This window comes from Nerophis ophidion, linkage group LG05 (assembly GCF_033978795.1).
Source record: "Nerophis ophidion isolate RoL-2023_Sa linkage group LG05, RoL_Noph_v1.0, whole genome shotgun sequence".
NCBI lineage: Eukaryota > Metazoa > Chordata > Actinopteri > Syngnathiformes > Syngnathidae > Nerophis > Nerophis ophidion.
In genome coordinates, this window is record NC_084615.1 from 74,420,277 (window position 1) to 74,444,048 (window position 23,772).

At 41.8% G+C, this 23,772-nt stretch overlaps 1 protein-coding gene across 3 annotated transcripts in view; it reads left to right on the forward strand.

Annotated features, from left to right (window-relative positions):
- Positions 1–23,772, forward strand: part of flt4 (fms related receptor tyrosine kinase 4) — a 313,067-nt gene that overhangs the window by 230,864 nt on the left and 58,431 nt on the right. For all 3 annotated transcript variants that reach the window (XM_061901973.1, XM_061901974.1, XM_061901976.1), the window contains one exon: positions 3,712–3,858. In XM_061901973.1, the coding sequence (XP_061757957.1) occupies positions 3,712–3,858 (147 nt within the window). The remainder of the gene's footprint in view (positions 1–3,711; positions 3,859–23,772) is intronic.

The window sequence follows — 23,772 nt, forward strand, 5'->3', positions numbered from 1 at the left end:
TACTCTGGAATGCCCTCCCGGTTAAAGTTCGAGATGCCACCTCAGTAGAAGCATTTATGTCTCACCTTAAAACTCATTTGTATACTCTAGTCTTTAAATAGACTCCCTTTTTAGGCCAGTTGATCTGCCGTTTCTTTTCTTTTTCTTCTATGTCCCACTCTCCCCTGTGGAGGGGGTCCGGTCCGATCCGGTGGCCATGTACTGCTTGCCTGTGTATCGGCTGAGGACATCTCTGCGCTGCTGATCCGCCTCCGCTTGGGATGGTTTCCTGCTGGCTCCGCTGTGAACGGGACTCTCGCTGCTGTGTTGGATCCGCTTTGGACTGGACTCTCGCGACTGTGTTGGATCCATTATGGATTGAACTTTCACAGTATCATGTTAGACCCGCTCGACATCCATTGCTTTCCTCCTCTCCAAGGTTCTCATAGTCATCATTGTCACCGACGTCCCACTGGGTGTGAGTATTCCTTGCCCTTATGTGGGCCTACCGAGGATGTCGTAGTGGTTTGTGTTGTGGTTTGTGCAGCCCTTTGAGACACTAGTGATTTAGGGCTATATAAGTAAACATTGATTGATACAGTAGATGGCAGTATTGTCCTGTTTAAGAGTGTCACAACATTGCTGTTTACGGCAGACAAACTGCTTTACGGTAGACGAAAACGTGACTGCTGTTGTTGTGTGTTGTTACCACGCTGGGAGGACGTTAATGAAACTGCCCACATAAAAAAACAAGAACTCGCCCTCGATCATTCTACAGGTATAACATAATTGGGCAGGCACGCTGTTTATACTGGGGGAAAGCGGACGTGAAAACAGGCTGTCGGCACGTCACTCAGGTCCGCATGGAGCTGGAGGGGGCGTGGCCTCCAGCTCTGCCTGAATTTGGGGAGATTTTCGGAAGAAAATTTTGTCCCGGGAGGTTTTCGGGAGAGGCGCTGAATTTCGGGAGTCTCCCGGAAAATCCGGGAGGGTTGGCAAGTATGCTTCAGACCCGCAAACAGGTTTTATCCAGTATGAGTTTGCCAAGTATAAAAATGAGCCGAAATTTTGTATTGAAAGAAACCCCTGTCGTAAATGTGTCCACTAGAGCAGTGTTTTTCAACCTTTTTTGAGCCAAGGCACAATTTTTTGCGTTGAAAAAAAAGATCGAGGCACACCACAGCAGAAATCATTGAAAAACTAAACTCAGTTGACAGTAAAAAGTTGTCGCAAGTGTTGGATATGACTTCAAACCATAACCAGGCATGCATCACTATAGCTCTTGTCTCAAAGTAGGTGTACCGTCACATCACGCCGTGACTTATTTGGAGTTCTTGTCTTGCGCTATTTCAGTTGTTTTTATCCTTCTTTGTGGGGACATCGTTGATTGTCATGTCATGTTTGATTGATTGATTGATTGAAACTTTTATTAGTAGATTGCACAGTACAGTACATATTCCGTACAATTGACCACTAAATGGTAACACCCGAATACGTTTTTCAACTTGTTTAACTCGGAGTCCACGTTAATCAATTCATGGTATGTTCGAATGTACATTGTGGACGCCGTCTTTTCTCCACAGTAAGTCTTTGCTGTCGTCCAGCATTCTGTTTTTGTTTACTTTGTTCTGCATAGCCTTCCCTAAGCTTCAATGCCTTTTCTTAGTGGCACTCACCTTTTGTTTATTTTTGGTTTGAGCATTAGACACTTTTTTACCTGTACGCTGCCTCCCGCTGTTTCCGACATCTGCAAAGCAATTAGCTACCGGCTGCCACCTACTGATAGGGAAAAGTATTACACGGTTACTCTGCCGAGTTCTAGACAGCACTGACACTCAACAGCAACACAAAAATTAACAGACTATTATTACTGGTGTGCAAAAAATAATTTTAGCCCGAATAAGTGAAATTAGATAATCTCCTACAGCACACCGGACTGAATCTGTGGCACAGTGGTTCAAAAACACTGCAATAAATGTCGTAATAGCAATTCTTTGTGTATTTGTAGATTATGCTACATGTGGGCATAGGTTGATTGGCAACACTAAATTGGTCCTAGTGTGTGAATGTGAGTGTGAATGTTGTCTGTCTATCTGTGTTGGCCCTGCGATGAGGTGGCGACTTGTCCAGGGTGTACACGCCTTCCGCCCGATTGTAGCTGAGATAGGTGCTAGCGCCCCCCGCGACCCCAAAAGGGAATAAGTGGTAGAAAATGGATGGATGGATGTAAAAAATAAAAACCACATGAAGTTAGTGCACCAGTTGAGGAAAATGAGCAAACTACATCCTGTAATTTGATTTTGATATTATTTTTTTACCGTGATAGATTGAAAATTAACACCAATGAGTTGACTGATGAACATTTTCACATAATTATTTCAGAAAGTATAAATAATGACAAATAAAAGATAGAATACTATTAACTGCGACATGTAAATGTAAAAAAAAAAAACATGATTTGCACATTTTCAGAATGTGATTGTTCTATTTTTAAACAAAGAAAGCAATCTGAAGTTATCAATCAATCAATCAATGTTTACTTATATAGCCCTAAATCACTAGTGTCTCAAAGGGCTGCACAAACCACTACGACATCCTCGGTAGGCCCACATAAGGGCAAGGAAAACTCACACCCAGTGGGACGTCGGTGACAATGATGACTATGAGAACCTTGGAGAGGGGGAAAGCAATGGATGTCGAGCGGGTCCAACATGATACTGTGAAAATTCAATCCATAATGGATCCAACACAGTCGCAAGAGTCCAGTCCAAAGCGGATCCAACACAGCAGCGAGAGTCCCGTTCACAGCGGAGCCAGCAGGAAACCATCCCAAGCGGAGGCGGATCAGCAGCGCAGAGATGTCCCCAGCCGATACACAGGCAAGCAGTACATGGCCACCGGATCGGACCGGACCCCCTCCACAAGGGAGAGTGGGACATAGAAGAAAAAGAAAAGAAACGGCAGATCAACTGGTCTAAAAAGGGAGTCTATTTAAAGGCTAGAGTATACAAATGAGTTTTAAGGTGAGACTTAAATGCTTCTACTGAGGTGGCATCTCAAACTGTTACCGGGAGGGCATTCCAGAGTACTGGAGCCCGAACGGAAAACGCTCTATAGCCCGCAGACTTTTTTTGGGCTTTGGGAATCACTAATAAGCCGGAGTCCTTTGAACGCAGATTTCTTGCCGGGACATATGGTACAATACAATCGGCAAGATAGGATGGAGCTAGACCGTGTAGTATTTTATACGTAAGTAGTAAAACCTTAAAGTCACATCTTAAGTGCACAGGAAGCCAGTGCAGGTGAGCCAGTACAGGCGTAATGTGATCAAACTTTCTTGTTCTTGTCAAAAGTCTAGCAGCCGCATTTTGTACCAACTGTAATCTTTTAATGCTAGACATGGGGAGACCCGAAAATAATACGTTACAGTAATCGAGACGAGACGTAACAAACGCATGGATAATGATCTCAGCGTCTTTAGTGGACAGAATGGAGCGAATTTTAGCGATATTACGGAGATGAAAGAAGGCCGTTTTAGTAACACTTTATCTTTATTTTTAAGTTATCGTGCCGTGATTTTACCAGTTCAACCCACTTGGGAGTAGATTTTTTTCTCCATGTGGCCCCCAAAATGAGTTCGACACCTCTGATCCACAGAGTTTTTACATATTTCGCACACAATTCAGTTGTGCTTCTTTTCGTCTGCTCCAACCTGACTCTTTTACTCCACAGGCTTGGAGGCGCCTCGGTACAAGCGCAGCCTCACCAACCAGACTGTGAATGTGACCGAATCGCTGCGCATGGAGTGTGAGGTGGAGGGAAGGCCTCTGCCCCGCCTCACCTGGTTCAAAGACAACCAGCCGCTCCACCAAATGTCAGGTGTGTGAACCCATCCGCACCACTGCTTTTGTCCTAAAACACTAATCATAACGCTGATATGAAATACAGAGGTGTTTCGACTTACTGGTATTTTGAGATAAGAGCTGTGTCTGAGCTAATTGTTTTGCTTTAAGTTGCGAGCTATATTTGACATGGAAGTGGCGCCGATATTTGGCATTTTGACATCAGTACAAGCCAGAAGTTTGGACACACCTTCTCATTCAACACGTTATCTTTATTTTCATGACTATTTACATTCTAGATTGTCACTGAAGGCATCAAAACTATGAATGAACACATGAGGAGTTATGTACTTAACAGAAAAAAGGTGAAATAACTGAAAACATGTTTTATATTCTATCCATCCATCCATCCATCCATCATCTTCCGCTTATCCGAGGTCGGGTCGCGGGGGCAACAGCTACTTCCGGTACAGGCAAGGCTTTTTTTTTTAGCGACCAAAAGTTGCGCACTTTATCGTCGATGTTCTCTACTAAATCCTTTTCAGCAAAAATATGGCAATATCGCGAAATGATCAAGTATGACACATAAAATGGACCTGCTATCCCCGTTTAAATAAGAAAATGTAATTTCAGTAGGCCTTTAAAATCAGAAAAAAAAGAAGAAAAAAAAAGACAAGTGTTCTTTTCTCTCATGATGATTGTGAACAATCAGCAAAATTCCAAAAAAGTGCAGTTCCCCTTTAAAAGGCATTAAAAACCATCAAGGTCAATGTCCAGAGGCATTAAAAAAGGCAATAGAATTGTAGGACTGGGTCGATAGTCAATACGTCAATCAATCAAACGATAAATGACCTGGTCTCCTGCTGACCCCACTATGGACGGGATTTTCCAGAATTATCCTAGTAAATGTGTCTAATTACATTTGAAATGCACCTACTGCCGCCGCCAGGAGCCGTCGCTTTTTTTTTTCTTTTTCTCAGTGCCACACTCTAACTTTCCTGATCCACGAATCTTACATCCTCGCTCAAAATAATGGAGAAGTCGTCGCTTTCTCGATCCGAATAGCTTTTGCTGCTGGAGGCTATGATTGTAAACAATGTGAGGATGTGAGGAGCCCTACAACCCGTGACGTCACACGCACATCGTCTGCTACTTCCGGTAAAGGCAAGGCTTTTTTTTTAGCGACCAAAAGTTGCGCACTTTATCGTCGATGTTCTCTACTAAATCCTTTTCAGCAAAAATATGGCAATATCGCGAAATGATCAAGTATGACACATAGAATGGACCTGCTATCCCCGTTTAAATAAGAAAATTTAATTTCAGTAGGCCTTTAAAATCAGAAAAAAAAGAAGAAAAAAAAAGACTAGTGTTCTTTTCTCTCATGATGATTGTGAACAATCAGCAAAATTCCAAAAAAGTGCAGTTCCCCTTTAAAAGGCATTAAAAACCATCAAGGTCAATGTCCAGAGGCATTAGAAAATGCAATAAAATTGTAGGACTGGGTCGATAGTCAATACGTCAATCAATCAAACGATAAATGACCTGGTCTCCTGCTGACCCCACTATGGATGGGATTTTCCAGAATTATCCTCGTAAATGTGTCTAATTACATTTGAAATGCACCCACTGCCGCCGCCAGGAGCCGTCGCTTTTTTTTTCTTTTTCTCAGTGCCACACTCTAACTTTCCTCATCCACGAATCTTACATCCTCGCTCAAAATAATGGAGAAATCGTCGCTTTCTCGATCCGAATAGCTTTTGCTGCTGGAGGCTATGATTGTAAACAATGTGAGGATGTGAGGAGCCCTACAACCCGTGACGTCACACGCACATCGTCTGCTACTTCCGGTACAGGCAAGGCTTTTTTTTTTAGCGACCAAAAGTTGCGCACTTTATCGTCGATGTTCTCTACTAAATCCTTTTCAGCAAAAATATGGCAATATCGCGAAATGATCAAGTATGACACATATAATGGACCTGCTATCCCCGTTTAAATAAGAACATCTCATTTCAGTAGGCCTTAAAATCAGAAAAAAAAGAAGAAAAAAAAAAGACTAGTGTTCTTTTCTCTCATGATGATTGTGAACAATCAGCAAAATTCCAAAAAAGTGCAGTTCCCCTTTAAAAGGCATTAAAAACCATCAAGGTCAATGTCCAGAGGCATTAGAAAATGCAATAAAATTGTAGGACTGGGTCGATAGTCAATACGTCAATCAATCAAACGATAAATGACCTGGTCTCCTGCTGACCCCACTATGGATGGGATTTTCCAGAATTATCCTCGTAAATGTGTCTAATTACATTTGAAATGCACCCACTGCCGCCGCCAGGAGCCGTCGCTTTTTTTTTCTTTTTCTCAGTGCCACACTCTAACTTTCCTCATCCACGAATCTTACATCCTCGCTCAAAATAATGGAGAAATCGTCGCTTTCTCGATCCGAATAGCTTTTGCTGCTGGAGGCTATGATTGTAAACAATGTGAGGATGTGAGGAGCCCTACAACCCGTGACGTCACACGCACATCGTCTGCTACTTCCGGTAAAGGCATGGCTTTTTTTTTTAGCGACCAAAAGTTGTGCACTTTATCGTCGATGTTCTCTACTAAATCCTTTTCAGCAAAAATATGGCAATATCGCGAAATGATCAAGTATGACACATAAAATGGACCTGCCATCCCCGTTTGAATAAGAACATGTAATTTCAGTAGGCCTTTAAAATCAGAAAAAAAAGAAGAAAAAAAAAGTCTAGTGTTCTTTTCTCTCATGATGATTGTGAACAATCAGCAAAATTCCAAAAAAGTGCAGTTCCCCTTTAAAAGGCATTAAAAACCATCAAGGTCAATGTCCAGAGGCATTAGAAAAGGCAATAGAATTGTAGGACTGGGTCGATAGTCAATACGTCAATCAATCAAACGATAAATGACCTGGTCTCCTGCTGACCCCACTATGGACGGGATTTTCCAGAATTATCCTAGTAAATGTGTCTAATTACATTTGAAATGCACCCACTGCCGCCGCCAGGAGCCGTCGCTTTTTTTTTTCTTTTTCTCAGTGCCACACTCTAACTTTCCTCATCCACGAATCTTACATCCTCGCTCAAAATAATGGAGAAATCGTCGCTTTCTCGATCTGAATAGCTTTTGCTGCTGGAGGCTATGATTGTAAACAATGTGAGGATGTGAGGAGCCCTACAACCCGTGACGTCACACACACATCGTCTGCTACTTCCGGTAAAGGCAAGGCTTTTTTTTAGCGACCAAAAGTTGTGCACTTTATCGTCGATGTTCTCTACTAAATCCTTTTCAGCAAAAATATGGCAATATCGCGAAATGATCAAGTATGACACATAGAATGGACCTGCTATCCCCGTTTAAATAAGAAAATCTCATTTCAGTAGGCCTTAAAATCAGAAAAAAAAGAAGAAAAAAAAGACTAGTGTTCTTTTCTCTCATGATGATTGTGAACAATCCGCAAAATTCCAAAAAAGTGCAGTTCCCCTTTAAAAGGCATTAAAAACCATCAAGGTCAATGTCCAGAGGCATTAAAAAAGGCAATAGAATTGTAGGACTGGGTCGATAGTCAATACGTCAATCAATCAAACGATAAATGGCCTGGTCTCCTGCTGACCCCACTATGGACGGGATTTTCCAGAATTATCCTAGTAAATGTGTCTAATTACATTTGAAATGCACCTACTGCCGCCGCCAGGAGCCGTCGCTTTTTTTTTTCTTTTTCTCAGTGCCACACTCTAACTTTCCTCATCCACAAATCTTTCATCCTCGCTCAAAATAATGGAGGAATCGTCGCTTTCTCAATCCGAATAGCTTTTGCTGCTGGAGGCTATGATTGTAAACAATGTGAGGATGTGAGGAGCCCTACAACCCGTGACGTCACACGCACATCGTCTGCTACTTCCGGTAAAGGCAAGGCTTTTTTTTTAGCGACCAAAAGTTACGCACTTTATCGTCGATGTTCTCTACTAAATCCTTTTCAGCAACAATATGGCAATATCGCGAAATGATCAAGTATGACACATAAAATGGACCTGCTATCCCCGTTTGAATAAGAAAATCTCATTTCAGTAGGCCTTTAAAAACTGAAAAAAAAGAAGAAAAAAAAAGACTAGTGTTCTTTTCTCTCATGATGATTGTGAACAATCAGCAAAATTCCCCAAAAGTGCAGTTACCCTTTAAAAGGAATTAAAAACCATCAAGGTCAATGTCCAGAGGCATTAAAAAAGGCAATAGAATTGTAGGACTGGGTCGATAGTCAATACGTCAATCAATCAAACGATGAATGACCTGGTCTCCTGCTGACCCCACTATGGACGGGACTCTCACTACTATGTTAGATCCACTTTCGCCATATTATGCGAGATCCACTCGACGTCCATTGCACCGGTCGCCCTGCGGTCCTCTCCAAGGTTTCTCATTGTCATCCCATTGGGTTGAGTTTTTCCTTGCCCTGATGTGGGATCTGAACAGAGGATGTCGTAGTGGTTTGTGCAGCATTTTGAGACACTTGTGATTTAGGGCTATATAAATAAACATTGATTGATTGGTAAATGTAAATGAACATAATACCATTGCGATCATGGATAAGTTGCTATTTTTGTGTCTTTGGCTTTAAAACTTGACACAAGAGGTCTTGTGAGGTCCAGTTCGAAAGAGTTAAAAATGCTGCCCCAATATGGAAAAAAAGGAACGGCTCTGGGGACCAAACTCTGGTCACCGTAGGAGTGCTGTCCTTAATTCTGACATCATGTCATGTTGATGAGGAAGCTGAGCTTGATTCGTACCTGAGTAACAAGACTCCCTTATCTTTAATTTTCCTGAATAAACTCTCCTGAAGGAATCAAAGCACTATCAATCTATCTATGTTATTTCAGTGGTCTCCAGTTCAACACACATGAGCTAATTGGGCTGACATTTGCAGCTCTCCTGACTTATGGTGGCCTAGAATGGACAAGCAAGGAAATTCTCACAACAGACCACAACTCTTACTTTTTGACATTCCCACGGTAACAACCACCGATTGGTACCGGGCCGCAGAATAATTTTTTATTAAATTTTATAAAAAAATTTATGGCGCGACCCCACAAGGGAATAAGCGGTAGAAAATGAATGGATGGATATTTAATTTTTATTTTTTATTTTTTTTATTACAACAGAAAAAACACAAGATACACTTACAATTAGTGCACCAACCCAAAAAAACTCAATTTTTCATGACAAAAAACTCCCTTTTTCATGACAAAGAAAAAAATTAATAAATTGGGGCGGTATAGCTCGGTTGGTAGAGCAGCCGTGCCAGCAACTTGAGGGTTGCAGGTTCGATTCCCGCTTCTGCCATCCTAGTCACTGCCGTTGTGTCCTTGGGCAAGACACTTTACCCACCTGCTCCCAGTGCCACCCACACTGGTTTAAATGTAAAAATTAGATATTAGGTTTCCCTATGTAAAGCACTTTGAGAAAAGCGCTATATAAATATACTTCACTTCTCTCCAAATTAAAAAAATAAAAGAATCCCCGCCCCCGCCGGGCCGCGGGACAAAATATCAAGCGTTGACTGGTCCACAGATACAAAAAGGTTGGGGACCACTGCTTTATATAATGAACAAAAATATAAACGCAACACTTTAGTTTTTTTACTCCCATTTTTTATGAGTTGAACTCAAAGCTCTAAAACTTACACGATATACACAAAAGACTTAAATCTGTGTTAGTGAGCATTTCTTCTTTGCCAAGATAATCCATCCCACTTTGCAGATGTGGCATATCAAGATGCTGATGGAACAGCCTGATTATTGTGCCTTAGGCTGCCAACAATAAAAAGCCACTCTGAAATGTGCAGTTTTGTTTTTTATAGAGAATCTGGGGGGGATCAGAAAAGCAGTCAGTATCTGATGTGACCACACATCTCCTTCGCATAGAGTTGATCAGGTTGTTGATTGGTGGTCCACTCCTCTTCAATGGCTGTGCAAAGTTTCTGGATATTGGCATACGCCGATCCACAACATACCAAACATGCTCAATGGGTGGTAGGTATGCTGGCCTTGCAAGAACTGGGATGTTTTCATCTTCCAGGAATTGTGTACAGATCCTTGCAACATAGGGCTATGCGTTATCATTTTATCTCAGGGGACTGGCACAACAATTGGCCTCAGAATCTATTCACAGTATCTCTGTGCATTTAAAATGCCATCAATAAAATGCACAAGCGTTAGTTGTCCAGAACATACTCCAGCCCATACCATAAATTAATTGGTTATGCACACCGATTGTTGCAACATCTGTCCGGGTGGCTGGTCTCAGACGTCGAGGAGGTGAACCCTGCTGGATGTGGAGGTCCTGGGCTGGTGTGGTTACACATGGTTTGCAGTCATGAGGCCGGTTGGATTTACTGCCAAATTCTCAAGCACGTCTTTGGTAGAGAAATTAACATTTAATTAATAAAGAGCTTTTCATCAGCATGCCAATTGCACGCTTCCTCGAAACCTACGACATCTGTGGTATTGTGCTTTGTGATAAAAATGCACATTTCAGAGTGACCTTTTACCGTGGGCAGCCTAATGCCCACCTGTGCATTAATCATGCTGTTAAACCAGTATCTTGATATGCCATCCCCGTGAGGTGGAATGGATTATCTTGGCAAAGAAGAAATGCTCACTAACATTGATTTAGACAGATTTGTGAACATTATTTTAGAGCAGGGGTGTCAAACTCAAAAACAGAGTGGGACAAAATTTTAAACGGAACAAAGTCGCGGGCCAAGGTTGAACAAATTAACCTTTTAATAGGGACCCAAACAAGTTTTGCATTAAATATTGAACACGCAAGGCTTATATAACTTTAGTGACATGCAAAATCCAGTTTGAAATAATAATAATAGTAATTAAAAAAATATATCAATGGCATATGAAATAAAATTTAAGTAAAAATGTTATGCCTTTTTTTCTATTTGCAATCTTCAGAGGTAAATATCTAATTTTTTCCAAAGGCTAATAATACATTTGAAAATAAATTAACAATAATGAACGAACCAAACATTCAAGCGTTGAAGTAGCAAGAGAAAATGCATGAATAAAATGTTAATTATTGGTCAGTTTGCTGGAAGTTTCCCGGAAGAGTTAGTGCTGCAAGGGGTTCTGGGGATTTTTTTTTTGTGGTGTTACAGTGCGGATGTTCACCCGAAATGTGTTTGTCATTCTTGTTTGGTGTGGGTTCACAGTGTGGCGCATATTTGTAACAGTGCTAAAGTTGTTTATACGGCCACCCTCAGTGTGACCTGTATGGCTGTTGACCAAGTATGCATTGCATTCACTTGTGCATGTGTGTGTACACGCTGTTAGTATGGAGGAAAAGCGGACGTGACGACAGGTTGTAGAGAACGCTAAAGGCAGTGCCTTAAATGCACGCCCCCAATATAGTTGTCCAGGTGGAAATCGGTAGAAATTCGGGAGAATGGTTGCCCCGGGAGATTTTCGGGAGGGGCACTGAACTTCAGGAGTCTACCGGGAAAATTAGGAGGGTTGACAAGTATGAGTATTAGCGGTGAATGTGGTGTTACAGCGGCACCGACGCTGTATAACACCGGCGGGCCAGCTCTAATGCTAAATTGATATTGCCTCAAGGGCCAAATTAAATTACAAGGCGGGCCCGATTTGGCCCGCGGGCCAGAGTTTGACACCCATATTTTAGAGGAATCAGTCTTTTGTTTATGTAGTAAAAATGTTAGATCTTTGAGTTCAACTCATGAAAAATGGAAGCAAAAACAACATTTTTGCATTTATATTTTGTCCAGTACACATAGCTTGTATCCACTGTACGTATGTTAAACAACTAAGAGGGTGTAAAATACAATATATTCAAGATGTTTAATAGAGTCATCTTATTTTTAATGCTTCTAAATTTAGTGGGTGCTGCTTATATACCATTGGTGTCAAATTCTGGCCCGCGGGCCAAATTTGGCCCGCCGTGTTTTTTCATTTGGTCCTTGAGGCAATATCAAATTAACATTAGAGCTGGCCCGCTGGTATTATACATCAGCAATGTCGCTGTAACACTGCATTCACCGCTAATACTCACACTTGCTAACCCCCCCCACCCCCCGATTTTCCAAGGAGACTCACAAATTTCAGTGCCCCTCACAGGGGGCAACCATTCTCCCAAATTTCTCCCGATTCCCACCTGGACAACAATATTGGGGGCGTGCCTTAAAGGCACTGCCTCAAGCGTCCTCTAAAACCTTTCGTCACGTCCGCTTTTCCTACGTGGAAACAGCGTGCTGGCCTAGTCACATGATATATGTGGCTTTAACACACACACGCTAATGCAATGCAAGCTTGGTCAACAGCCATACAGGTCACACTGAGGGTGGCCGTATAAACAACTTTAAGACTGTTAAAAATATGCGCCACACTGTGAACCAACACTAAATGAGAATGACAAGCAAATTTCGGGAGAACATCTGCACTGTAACACAGCATAAACACAACAGAACAAATACACAAAACCCCTTGCAGCACTACCTCTTCTTGGACGCCACAATATAAAAAATGTTATTAGTAGCCTGTGGGAAAAGTTATTTTGATATTTACCTGAGAAGGCTGCAAATAGAAAAGAGGCATTCAATTTCTTTTCGAATTATATTTGATATGCCATTGCTATTTTTAAATTATTAGTATTATTTGAAACTCGATTTTGCATGTCACTATAAAGTTATATAAGTCTCGCTTGTTCAATATTTAATGCAAAACTTGTTTGGGTCCCAATTAAAAGTCTGCATTAGCTTATTGCAAGAAATCAACATGACTTTGCTCCCAACCATGGGAATGAAGAAAGTCAGTGTGAAGGACAGTGTTGAAAAGTAAATGTAGTGGATACTCATTGAAGCGAGGAAATAAATCATCAAAACAATGACAGAGCGTGTCGTCAACTTGGCAAGGAAGTTTGCTACGTATCACTGCTGGTTTGCACCATGCTGACAATTGAGGAGTCTAACGCCAGCCAAGGCCATTAAAATATCATCCAGCCTGTAGACATTTGTTCATGAACATTTGGAGAGGCTGATGATGATGTGTTTGACAAATGCTGGAATGAGTTACCATAGAAGTCCATTCTCTAAGGTAAACGCAGTGCATTATTAATAAATTACTTCATAAAACTACTGTAGTTTGTCGCACATTCTGTGGTTTTGTACGATATTTTTTGGCCAAAAGTAATTTTTCTTTTCAAAAGACTTGTAAAATTATTTAAATGGGCGAAGTTGATTTGAGGTACACATTTCTTGAGTTGGCCACAGAACCAGTTAAGCTCGTAAGTTGAGGTACTACTGCAGCGAGAAACCTCCAAATTCAAAAGATCTAATATTTCCGGTTCGAGGCACGAAACGGAAATTAAATTTTCAACCGCGGCACCTGCTGTGAGTGAACTTGTCTAAAAGATGGCGCCGTAGCACAAACAACAACACACCTCATCAGTTCTATAAAAAGTCTGCTGAATACAAAACATTGTGGTCGTTAGCGAAGAAAAATCCATACATCAGCTGCTCAGTTTCAGAAGCCGTGGGGTTCAAAGCGTGGGAAATAAGTAGCAGCTTATAGTCTGAAAAAAAAACTTTATCCTACAACTCACATCAGTGTCTCAACACCCCTGGCTTCGATTGCTCAACCCACACGCCTCGAAGCAAATGCCAAAAATCCTCTTCCTTCTTAATCTCCAAAGCCAAATAACTCGGTTAGGAAAATGTTGACATCAGTTGCACAAAATCCTTGAACTTTCCACAAATGCGCCTGCAACTAGACGTACCGTATTTCCTTGAATTGGTTTTAATTTAAAACCTCTTCTCACTCCGGCGCTTACCAAAGGCATGCGGTAAATTTAGGCCTGCGCTTATAAATTTGAGTGTGATGTAAGGATACCATCATGAAAAGCACATTTATTATGTTCTTACCTTCACTTATAAATGAAGTCCATGCGCAGCTCCTTCTGATCAAAGCATCGATAACTTGTTTATAGAAGTCTTCCTTATCTTTCTTCAGTTTTAAAAGTCTCTCTGTCTCGATGGAGATCTTCCTTTGTTATCTCCTGCTTTGATTGAAAGTCCAGTTTAAAAAACTGTTTTATTTTAGATATGTTATCCTCCATGTTAAAAGTGCAAGTGGGAGGAAAAAATAAACGATCGCTGCTCACTCTTATAAATAAATATAATAAATGGGTTGTACTTGTATAGCGCTTTTCTACCTTCAAGGTACTCAAAGCGCTTTGACACTACTTCCACATTTACCCATTCACACACACATTCACACACTGATGGAGGGAGCTGCCATGCAAGGTGCTAACCATCACCCATCAGGAGCAAGGGTGAAGTGTCTTGCTCAGGACACAACGGACGTGACGAGGTTGCTACTAGGTGGGATTTGAACCAGGGACCCTCAGGTAGTGCCTTATTAAAAACACAATGAGTAAATACTCTCACTCAATGTTTCGATGTGTTGCTTTAAGAAGAAAAAAAATTGCGTCATTTGACTGCGAAGCGCCAAACTGCTCTTCAGGCTCTTTCGGCTCACAAGTGACAGTTCCTACTAAAAAATGATGATCTATTTAGTTAATCGATCTAAATAAAACTAAGAAAAGGCAACATTCTGAAGTATGGGATCATTTCGATCTTAAAGGGCCAAAAAAAAGCAAATATTCTTCTTTTTCTATTTACTATTTGGATACTTGACCACAGTGGCGTGTTTCATGTTCATTTCTGTGCAGCTGTTTGTTTAAAAGCAACAATTATATTTGCTCTTGCTGCTTGTTGTCACTTCTTCTGCAGCCGAGTTGTCGCAAGAAGGATCGCTAGCGCCCTCTACCACCAGGAGACGGGAGTCCATTTAATGACTCATAATTGACACACGCAGCTACGGTATATTATTAAAACATAGCTGTTGGGGACGGCGTGGCGAAGTTGGTAGAGTGGCTGTGCCAGCAATCTGAGGGCTACTGGTTCAATCCCCACCTTCTACCATCCTAGTCACGTCCGTTGTGTCCTTGGGCAAGACACTTCACCCTTGCTCCTGATGGGTCCTGGTGAGTGCCTTGCATGGCAGCTCCCTCCATCAGTGTGTGAATGTGTGTGTGAATGGGTGAATGTGGAAATACTGTCAAAGCGCTTTGGGCTCCTTAAAAAAGGGGTAGAAAAGCGCTTTACAAGTGCAACCCATTTACGATCTTTTTAGCATATTCAATAGCTTGGACCTTAAATCCTACTGAATAGCTCTTAATCTTCTACCCTTTATGCAATTTCAAATTATTGAAATCAGCATCCTCCATTTTGAAAATGATGACAGGTGAAGTGTCACTCGTGACATGACAAGTTTGACCCGGCGGAAATTCTAGGCAGATGCTAATTATTTGGCAAAACGAGTTCGACCCGGCAGTAATTCTAGGCAGGCGCATACTACAAACCCTGTTTCCATGTGAGTTGGGAAATTGTGTTAGATGTAAATATAAACGGAATACAATGATTTGCAAATCATTTTCAGCCCATATTCAGTTGAATATGCTACAAAGACAACATATTTGATGTTCTAACTGATAAACATTTTTTTTTGCAAATAATACATTAACTTTAGAACTTGATGCCAGCAACACGTGACAGAGAAGTTGGGAAAGGTGGCAATAAGTACTGATAAAGTTGAGGAGTGCTCATCAAACACTTATATGGAACATCCCACAGGTGTGCAGGCTAATTGGGAACAGGTGGGTGTCATGATTGGGTATAAAAGCAACTTCCATGAAATGCTAAGTAATTCACAAACAAGGATGGGGTGAGGGTCAGTTTTAGAACAACATTTCTCAACGAGCTATTGCAAGGAATTTAGGGATTTTACCATCTACGGTCCGTGAAATCATCAAAAAGTTCAGAGAATCTGGAGAAATCACTGCACGTAAGCGATGATACTACGAACCTTTGATCTGCACTGCATCAAAAACCGACATCAGTGTGTAAAGGATATCATCACCACATGGGCTCAGGAACACTTCATAAAACCACTGTCAGTAACTACAGTTGGTCCCTACATCTGTAAGTGCAAGTTAAAACTCTACTATGCAAAGCCAAACCCATTTATCAACAATATCCTGAAACGTCGCCGGCTTGGCTGGGCCCGAGCTCATCTGAGATGGACTGATGCAAAGTGGAAAGGTGTTCTGTGGTCTGACGAGTCCACATTTCAAATTATATTTGGAAACAGAGGACGTGGTGTCCTCCAGAACAAAGAGGAAAAAAAACATTCGGATTGTTATAGGCGCAAAGTTCAAAAGCCAGCATCTGTGATGGTATGGGGGTGTATTAGTGCCCAAGGTATGGATAACTTACACATCTGTGAAGGCACCATTAATGCTGAATGGTCCATACAGGTTTTGGTACAACATATGTTGTCATCCAAGCAACGTTATCATGGACGCCCCTGCTTATTTCAGCAAGACAAGTGTTACAACAGTGTGGCTTCGTATAAAAAAAAGAATGTGTGTACTTTCCTGGCCCGCCTGCAGTCTCGACCTGTCTCCCATCGAAAATGTGTGGCGAATTATGAAGCGTAAAATACGACAGCGGGGTCTCTGTTGAACGACTAAAGCGCTACATAAAACAAGATTAGGAAAGAATTCCACTTTTAAAGCTTCAACAATTAGTTTCCTCAGTTCCCAAAAGTTTATTGAGTGTTTTTAAAAGAAAAGGTGATGTAACACAGTGGTGAACATGCCCTTTCCCAACTACTTTGGCACCTGTTGCAGCTATGAAATTCTAAAGTTAATTATAATTTGCCAAAAAATTATGAGTTTGAACATCAATTATCTTGTTTCTGTAGTGCATTTAATTAAATATCGGTTAAAAAGGATTTGCAAATCATTGTATTCCGTTTATATTTACATCTAACACAATTTCCCAACTCATATGGAAACGGGGTTTGTGTGTACTCAGGGGCAATTCAAGGAAATACGGTACTTAGAAGTAGAGCCATGTTTACTACCATGAACACACAACCGTGCATAGGGCCGCAGATAGGCCCCAGTACCCCCTGCAACGCTAAAAGGGACAAGCGGTAGAAAATGGATGGAACTTACAAATGTTTGACTTTACAAAAAAATCAGAATGTTGCCGTGTTTTTTCATTGAGTGTGACTACATAAGAAGCCACGATAAAGCCAAAGATTTCATGAGCTGCTATTTCTCCAAAAAATAACGTAGTCCATGACAACAAGGCGCGTATTTGAGAAACATGCATAATCTTGCACGAGATATTTGCCGTGCACGTTTACAGAGGCAATGTCAGCAGAGAAGTCAAAGAGCAGCGTTAGTGCCGAGAGGAATATGTGAACTCAGAAACTGGCACTGTGCCGTGGCAAAAAACACAAAGTTCTAGAACATGGTTGTCAAACTCTGGCCCGTGGGCCAAATTTGGCCCGCCATGTAATTTCATTTGGCCCTTGAGGCAATATCAATTTAACATTCGAGCTGGCCCGCCGGTATTATACACACCCCAGCTGTAACACCGCAAATTCTCATACTTGCCAACGCTCCCCATTTTCCTGGGAGACTCTCGAAGTTCAGTGCCCCTCCTGAAAATCTCCCGAGCCATCCATTTTCCCCGATTTCTCCCGATTTCCACCCGGACAACAAAGCGCTCCCTTTAGCGTCCTCCACAACCTGTCGTCCACGTCCGCTTTTCCTCCATACAAACAGCGTGCCGACCCAGTCACATAATTTATGCGGTTTTTACGCACAGACACACGTAGATGCAAGGCATACTTGGTCAACAGCCGAGGGTGGCCGTATAAACAACTTAAACACTGTTACAAATATGCACCACACTGTGAACCCACACCAAACAAGAATGACAAACACATTTCAGGAGAACATCCGAAACACAAGATAAACACAACAGAACAAATAACCATAAGCCCTTGCAGCACTAACTCTTCCGGGACGCAACAATATACACCCCCCTGCCCCCAACCCCGCCCACCTCAACCCCCCCATACACTTTTTCTTGCCACGTCAAGGCTTGAATGTTTGATTAATTCCTTATTTATTTTCAAATGTATTATTAGCCTGTTGAAAAAGTTTATTTTGATAATTACCTCAGAAGGCTGCAAATACAAAAGAGGCATTGAATTTTTATTTCAATTTTATTTGATATGCCATTGATATTTTTTTATTATTATTATTGTTATTGGAAACTTGATTTTGCATGTCACTTTAAAGTTATATAAGCCTTGATTGTTCAATATTCAATGCAAAACTTGTTTGGGTCCCTATTAAAAAGGTTCAGTTGTTCAACCTTGGCCCGCGGCTTTGTTCAGTTTTAAGTTTTGGCCCACTCTGTATTTGAGTTTGACACCCCTGTTTTAGAACTACAGCAAAGTAGAGTACATTTATTATTTTTATTAGTATGACAATAACTATCAGCTTTAAGCTGATGTTGGCAAGTAAGACCGTGGGCCTCCTGTGTTAAGACTTGCATGGATTTCCTCATAAAAAATGGCGTACGATCATATTTAGAAAATGTTGTATTCACAAACAAGTTCAGATATGTTAAAAGTGTGCACACGCATTAATTCAAACACATTTCATTTAAATGTGGGAGTGAGCGTACATGTTGAAGTGGCTGTCCACTCCCTCTCAATCAGTGGTTCTTAACCTTGTTAGAGGTGCTGAACCCCACCAGTTTCATATGCGCATCCACCGAACCCTTGTTTAGTGAAAAATAAAATGTTTTTAAAATTCAAGACAAAAGTTATATTAGAGATTAGATAGATTAGATAGTACTTTATTTATTCCTTCAGGAGAGTTCCTTCAGGAAAATTAAAATTTTCAGCACAATCCCATTCAAGATCAGACAAACATTACAGGGAGACAGAACAGGACCGCTGACGGGTCTGCCGGCTTCCAGCAACCCTTACAAAAAAGATGAGATACAGGTAAACAAGGGGGGGAATGGGAGAAAAAAAATAGAAGATTAAAATCAAATCAAATAAATTAAAAAAATATCGTTCTAAGCCTGGGCCCTGGAGAGGGGGTCCAGACTGAGGCCAAGGGAAAAAAACAATAACAGCTCATAGTCATAGTACACATCCCTCTCACATGTGTGTAAGAGAGAAACATCAATCAATCAATGTTTACTTATATAGCCCTAAATCACTAGTGTCTCAAAGGGCTGCACAAACCACTACGACATCCTCGGTAGGCCCACATAAGGGCAAGGAAAACTCACACCCAGTGGGACGTCGGTGACAATGATGACTATGAGAACCTTGGAGAGGAGGAAAGCAATGGATGTCGAGCGGGTCTAACATGATACTGTGAAAGTTCAATCCATAATGGATCCAACACAGTCGCGAGAGTCCAGTCCAAAGCGGATCCAACACAGCAGCGAGAGTCCCATTCACAGCGGAGCCAGCAGGAAACCATCCCAAGCGGAGGCGGATCAGCAGCGCAGAGATGTCCCCAGCCGATACACAGGCAAGCAGTACATGGCCACCGGATCGGACCGGACCCCCTCCACAAGGGAGAGTGGGACATAGAAGAAAAAGAAAAGAAACGGCAGATCACAAAGAACACAAAGGACATTAAAGACAAAGTAGAGGAGCTGATGCAACCATCCACTTCTTCATACAGCTATGAAGAAAAAGTAAAAGCAACATATCCACTGTGGTGGCATCCGCGGTGTTCCACGCCATCGTCCGCTGGGGTGGAAGGAGCATGGCCGGAGACAGGAGCAGACCCAACAAAGCAACCAAGAGAGCCGACTCCGCTCTCGGCCGCCAACCAACTCTCGGCCGAGATCACAGTGTCCATATGATCTTTTACTGGTGCACAAAATGAACCGTGCATGAACATCATCTTGTTCAAAGAACAAAACCAACACAGTCCATGAACTCGTAACAAATTACACACCTGCAAATCAGTTTGGGTTCTGCTGTTGCCGTATCCCTAATATGCCGATAAGGAGAAGTTTTTATGTACACGATGAGTCGGGTGTGGCGTGTGAGTGGAGCCTTCCACCAAACCCCTGAGGCCGACTCACCGAATCCCTAGGGTTCGATCGAACCCTGGTTAAGAACCACTGCTCTCAATGCCCAATTTCAATATGTAAATTCTATTTCAATTACCCATGGGACTGAGACTTCCCACTCGCACAGTGAGAAAACACAAAGATAATAAGACAATGAAAAAGACTAGAAGCAACAGTTCCTGAAGGAATTGCGTGTGAATGCTCCAAAACTGACGTTGAACTGAAATCCTGGAATTTATTTTTGAATTTATTGCCATTACACAAGTACAACGAGATTTAATTTCCCACTGTTGAAGCGGAGCACACGATTTTCCAAACAGGCTGAATATTTTGAAGATGAAACAATTGAAATCAGATGAAAGATGTGGGAAGTGTGGAACTTGGAAGAATGTCCCATTGATTTCAATGGGAATGTCCCAAAAATTTGGGAATTTCGGGAAATGTTTTGGGGAAAATGTTACAAAAAACTTGAATGGTCTGAATGAGTTGAAATGGTCATTGTTGGAAATGTTCACATCGGTCAAGAAATGTTGTAACATGTTGAATTGAGAAATATTAAGGAATTCCTGGAATTTTGGAAAAAACGGGAATTTTTCCAGTTCGAAAAACTTAGTTTTTTGTCCTGATTAAGAGGAATGTTTTGACGGTAGAACGGTTGAAGTGGGTTGAAAAATGGGAAGGAGTAGTCGCAAGAAAAAAAGGGTCAAAAAAGGGGTTGAAAAAAACGGGAATTCTGGGAATTCCTGTATTTTTCTGGAAATTGTTTGAATGTCCAGGATAAGTGGAATATGTTGAAAGTAGAATAAGTAAGGTTTATTCAGGTGTACTGGAGAGGAGGCTACGCCGGATAGTCGAACCTCGGATTCAGGAGGAACAGTGTGGTTTTCGTCCTGGTCGTGGAACTGTGGACCAGCTCTATACTCTCCGCTGGGTTCTTGAGGGTGCATGGGAGTTTGCCCAACCAGTCTACATGTGCTTTGTGGACTTGGAGAAGGCATTCGACCGTGTCCCTCGGGAAGTCCTGTGGGGAGTGCTCAGAGAGTATGGGGTATCGGACTGTCTTATTGTGGCGGTCCACTCCCTGTATGATCAGTGCCAGAGCTGGGTCCGCATTGCCGGCAGTAAGTCGAACACATTTCCAGTGAGGGTTGGACTCCGCCAAGGCTGTCCTTTGTCACCGATTCTGTTCATAACTTTTATGGACAGAATTTCTAGGCGCAGTCAAGGCGTTGAGGGGTTCCGGTTTGGTGACCGCAGGATTAGGTCTCTGCTTTTTGCAGATGATGTGGTCCTGATGGCTTCATCTGACCGGGATCTTCAGCTCTCACTGGATTGGTTCGCAGCCGAGTGTGAAGCGACCGGAATGAGAATCAGCACCTCCAAGTCCGAGTCCATGGTTCTGGCCCGGAAAAGGGTGGAATGCCATCTCCGGGTTGGGGAGGAGACCCTGCCCCAAGTGGAGGAGTTCAAGTACCTAGGAGTCTTGTTCACGAGTGAGGGAAGAGTGGATCGTGAGATCGACAAGCGGATCGGTGCGGCGTCTTCAGTAATGCGGACGTTGTACCGATCCGTTGTGGTAAAGAAGGAGCTGAGCCGGAAGGCAAAGCTCTCAATTTACAGGTCGATCTACGTTCCCATCCTCACCTATGGTCATGAGCTTTGGGTCATGACCGAAAGGATAAGATCACGTGTACAAGCGGCCGAAATGAGTTTCCTCCGCCGTGTGGCGGGGCTCTCCCTTAGAGATAGGGTGAGAAGCTCTGCCATCCGGGAGGAACTCAAAGTAAAGCCGCTGCTCCTCCACATCGAGAGGAGCCAGATGAGGTGGTTCGGGCATCTGGTCAGGATGCCACCCGAACGCCTCCCTAGGGAGGTGTTTAGGGCACGTCCAACCGGTAGGAGGCCACGGGGAAGACCCAGGACACATTGGGAAGACTATGTCTCCCGGCTGGCCTGGGAACGCCTCGGGATCCCCCGGGAAGAGCTAGACGAAGTGGCTGGGGAGAGGGAAGTCTGGGTTTCCCTGCTTAGGCTGCTGCCCCCGCGACCCGACCTCGGATGAGCGGAGGAAAATGGATGGATGGTATGGGTGTTTAACATGAGTATACGTTGCACACAGAGACAATTGGGCTTGTTTGAAAGATCTTAAGATGTAGTTTTACCAGAAATAAACAGCTTTGACCACTGACTTGTAAGGATGGTGTAAAGACGGAATATACAATGTTGGGGTTTATTAATATTGGGACAATTAAATGAATAAATGTACTCATGTAGTCTGTTCCCAACCATGCTGGTGCTTAGAATGTACGAATCATGGGTGGAACCAGCCAGGCAACATTGCTAAATCATATACACATCACATATGATCTGTACGTTGATCAGGTTAAAAAGTTTCCTGTTGACATGTACATAGTCGCCATACGTGTGCAGTCGATAGCTGCGATTACTTGAGGAAATAATAAATGATAAATGGGTTTTATTTGTATAGCGCTTTTCTACCTTCGAAGTACTCAAAGCGCTTTGACACTACTTCTAGAATACCACAACGGAGACCCCGGACTGTTGAACAATTTAAACTGTACATCAAGCAATAATGGGAAATAATTCCACCTGAAAAGCTCCGAAAATTGATTCTCCTCAGTTCCCAAAAGTTTACTAAGTGTTGTTAAAAGGAAAGGCCATGGAACACAGTGGTAAAAATGCCCCTGTGCCAACTTGTTTGCAATGTGTTTCTGCCATTAAATTCTTAGTTAATGATTATTTGCAAAAAAAAAAAAAAAAAGTATCTCAGTTTGAACATTAAATATCTTGTCTTTGCAGTCTATTCAATTGAATATAAGTTGAAAAGGATTTGAAAATCAATGTATTCTGTTTTTATTTACGAATTACACAACATGCCAATTTCACTGGTTTTGAATTTCACAATGTCTGATGCATGAAAAACTATAACCAGTCTGTAAAATGTGTTTTGTTTTAATATTTGTGTTTGTCTGGAACGGATTAATTAGATTTCCATTATTTCTTAATGGGGGTAAAATGCTTTGGTTTGCCTATGATTCGGTTTTCATTTAACCTTTTGGAATGGATTACTAACAAAATCCTCTGTTTAATTCCTTTTAAATGGGGTTTGACAACACTTTTAAAACTGTAATTGTTAATTGTCAGGAAACAAAACAATGTGCAAGAACAATTAAGTGTCTGCTTGACATGCATTGTTTTCAGGCTTTCGCAGTCCTCTCAGCCTTGCTGTAGGTGGAACATATTTTTACAACAGCAGCTCTTTGCCGACCTGGCATTCAGAAAACACTCGCCTACACCCGCATTGTCAGAGATTGCATATTTCAGGAGGTTTTTATAGAAAAAGTGAACTTCCAGGTTGATACTTAGACAAGAAGTGAGAGTGAAGGGACAGAACGTTGCTCATTTGCGCTGAAGAACAGACATTGAGCAGATGTTGTGTGTGTGTGTGTGTGTGTGTGTGTGTGTGTATTTCTACCCTTCTTGAGACACCAACAAGGAAAAGCACCTTTCAAATGAGGACCGGTGCACAAGTTAGGTCTGAAACCTCGGTCCCAATATGGAAAATAATTGCATCTAATCTATCAAAATTAAGATGGTATCAAAAAGAGGGGTTTTTCAAATTGACTGTGTGTCGGTTTTTAAAGTGCTCCCCCTCTGGCCAACATATGTAATAACAAGTGTGTGTAAGAAATTGAAATATGCACCCTTTAGCCAAAATGAATTTAAAAATTAAAATAAATATGTATATGGAGACATACTTTAATAACTTGAAGTAAATGATGAAGATTATAGACCAATTTAAAAAAAAAATGTAAAACACAAATCTTGATCAATCAATCAATCAATGTTTATTTATATAGCCCCAAA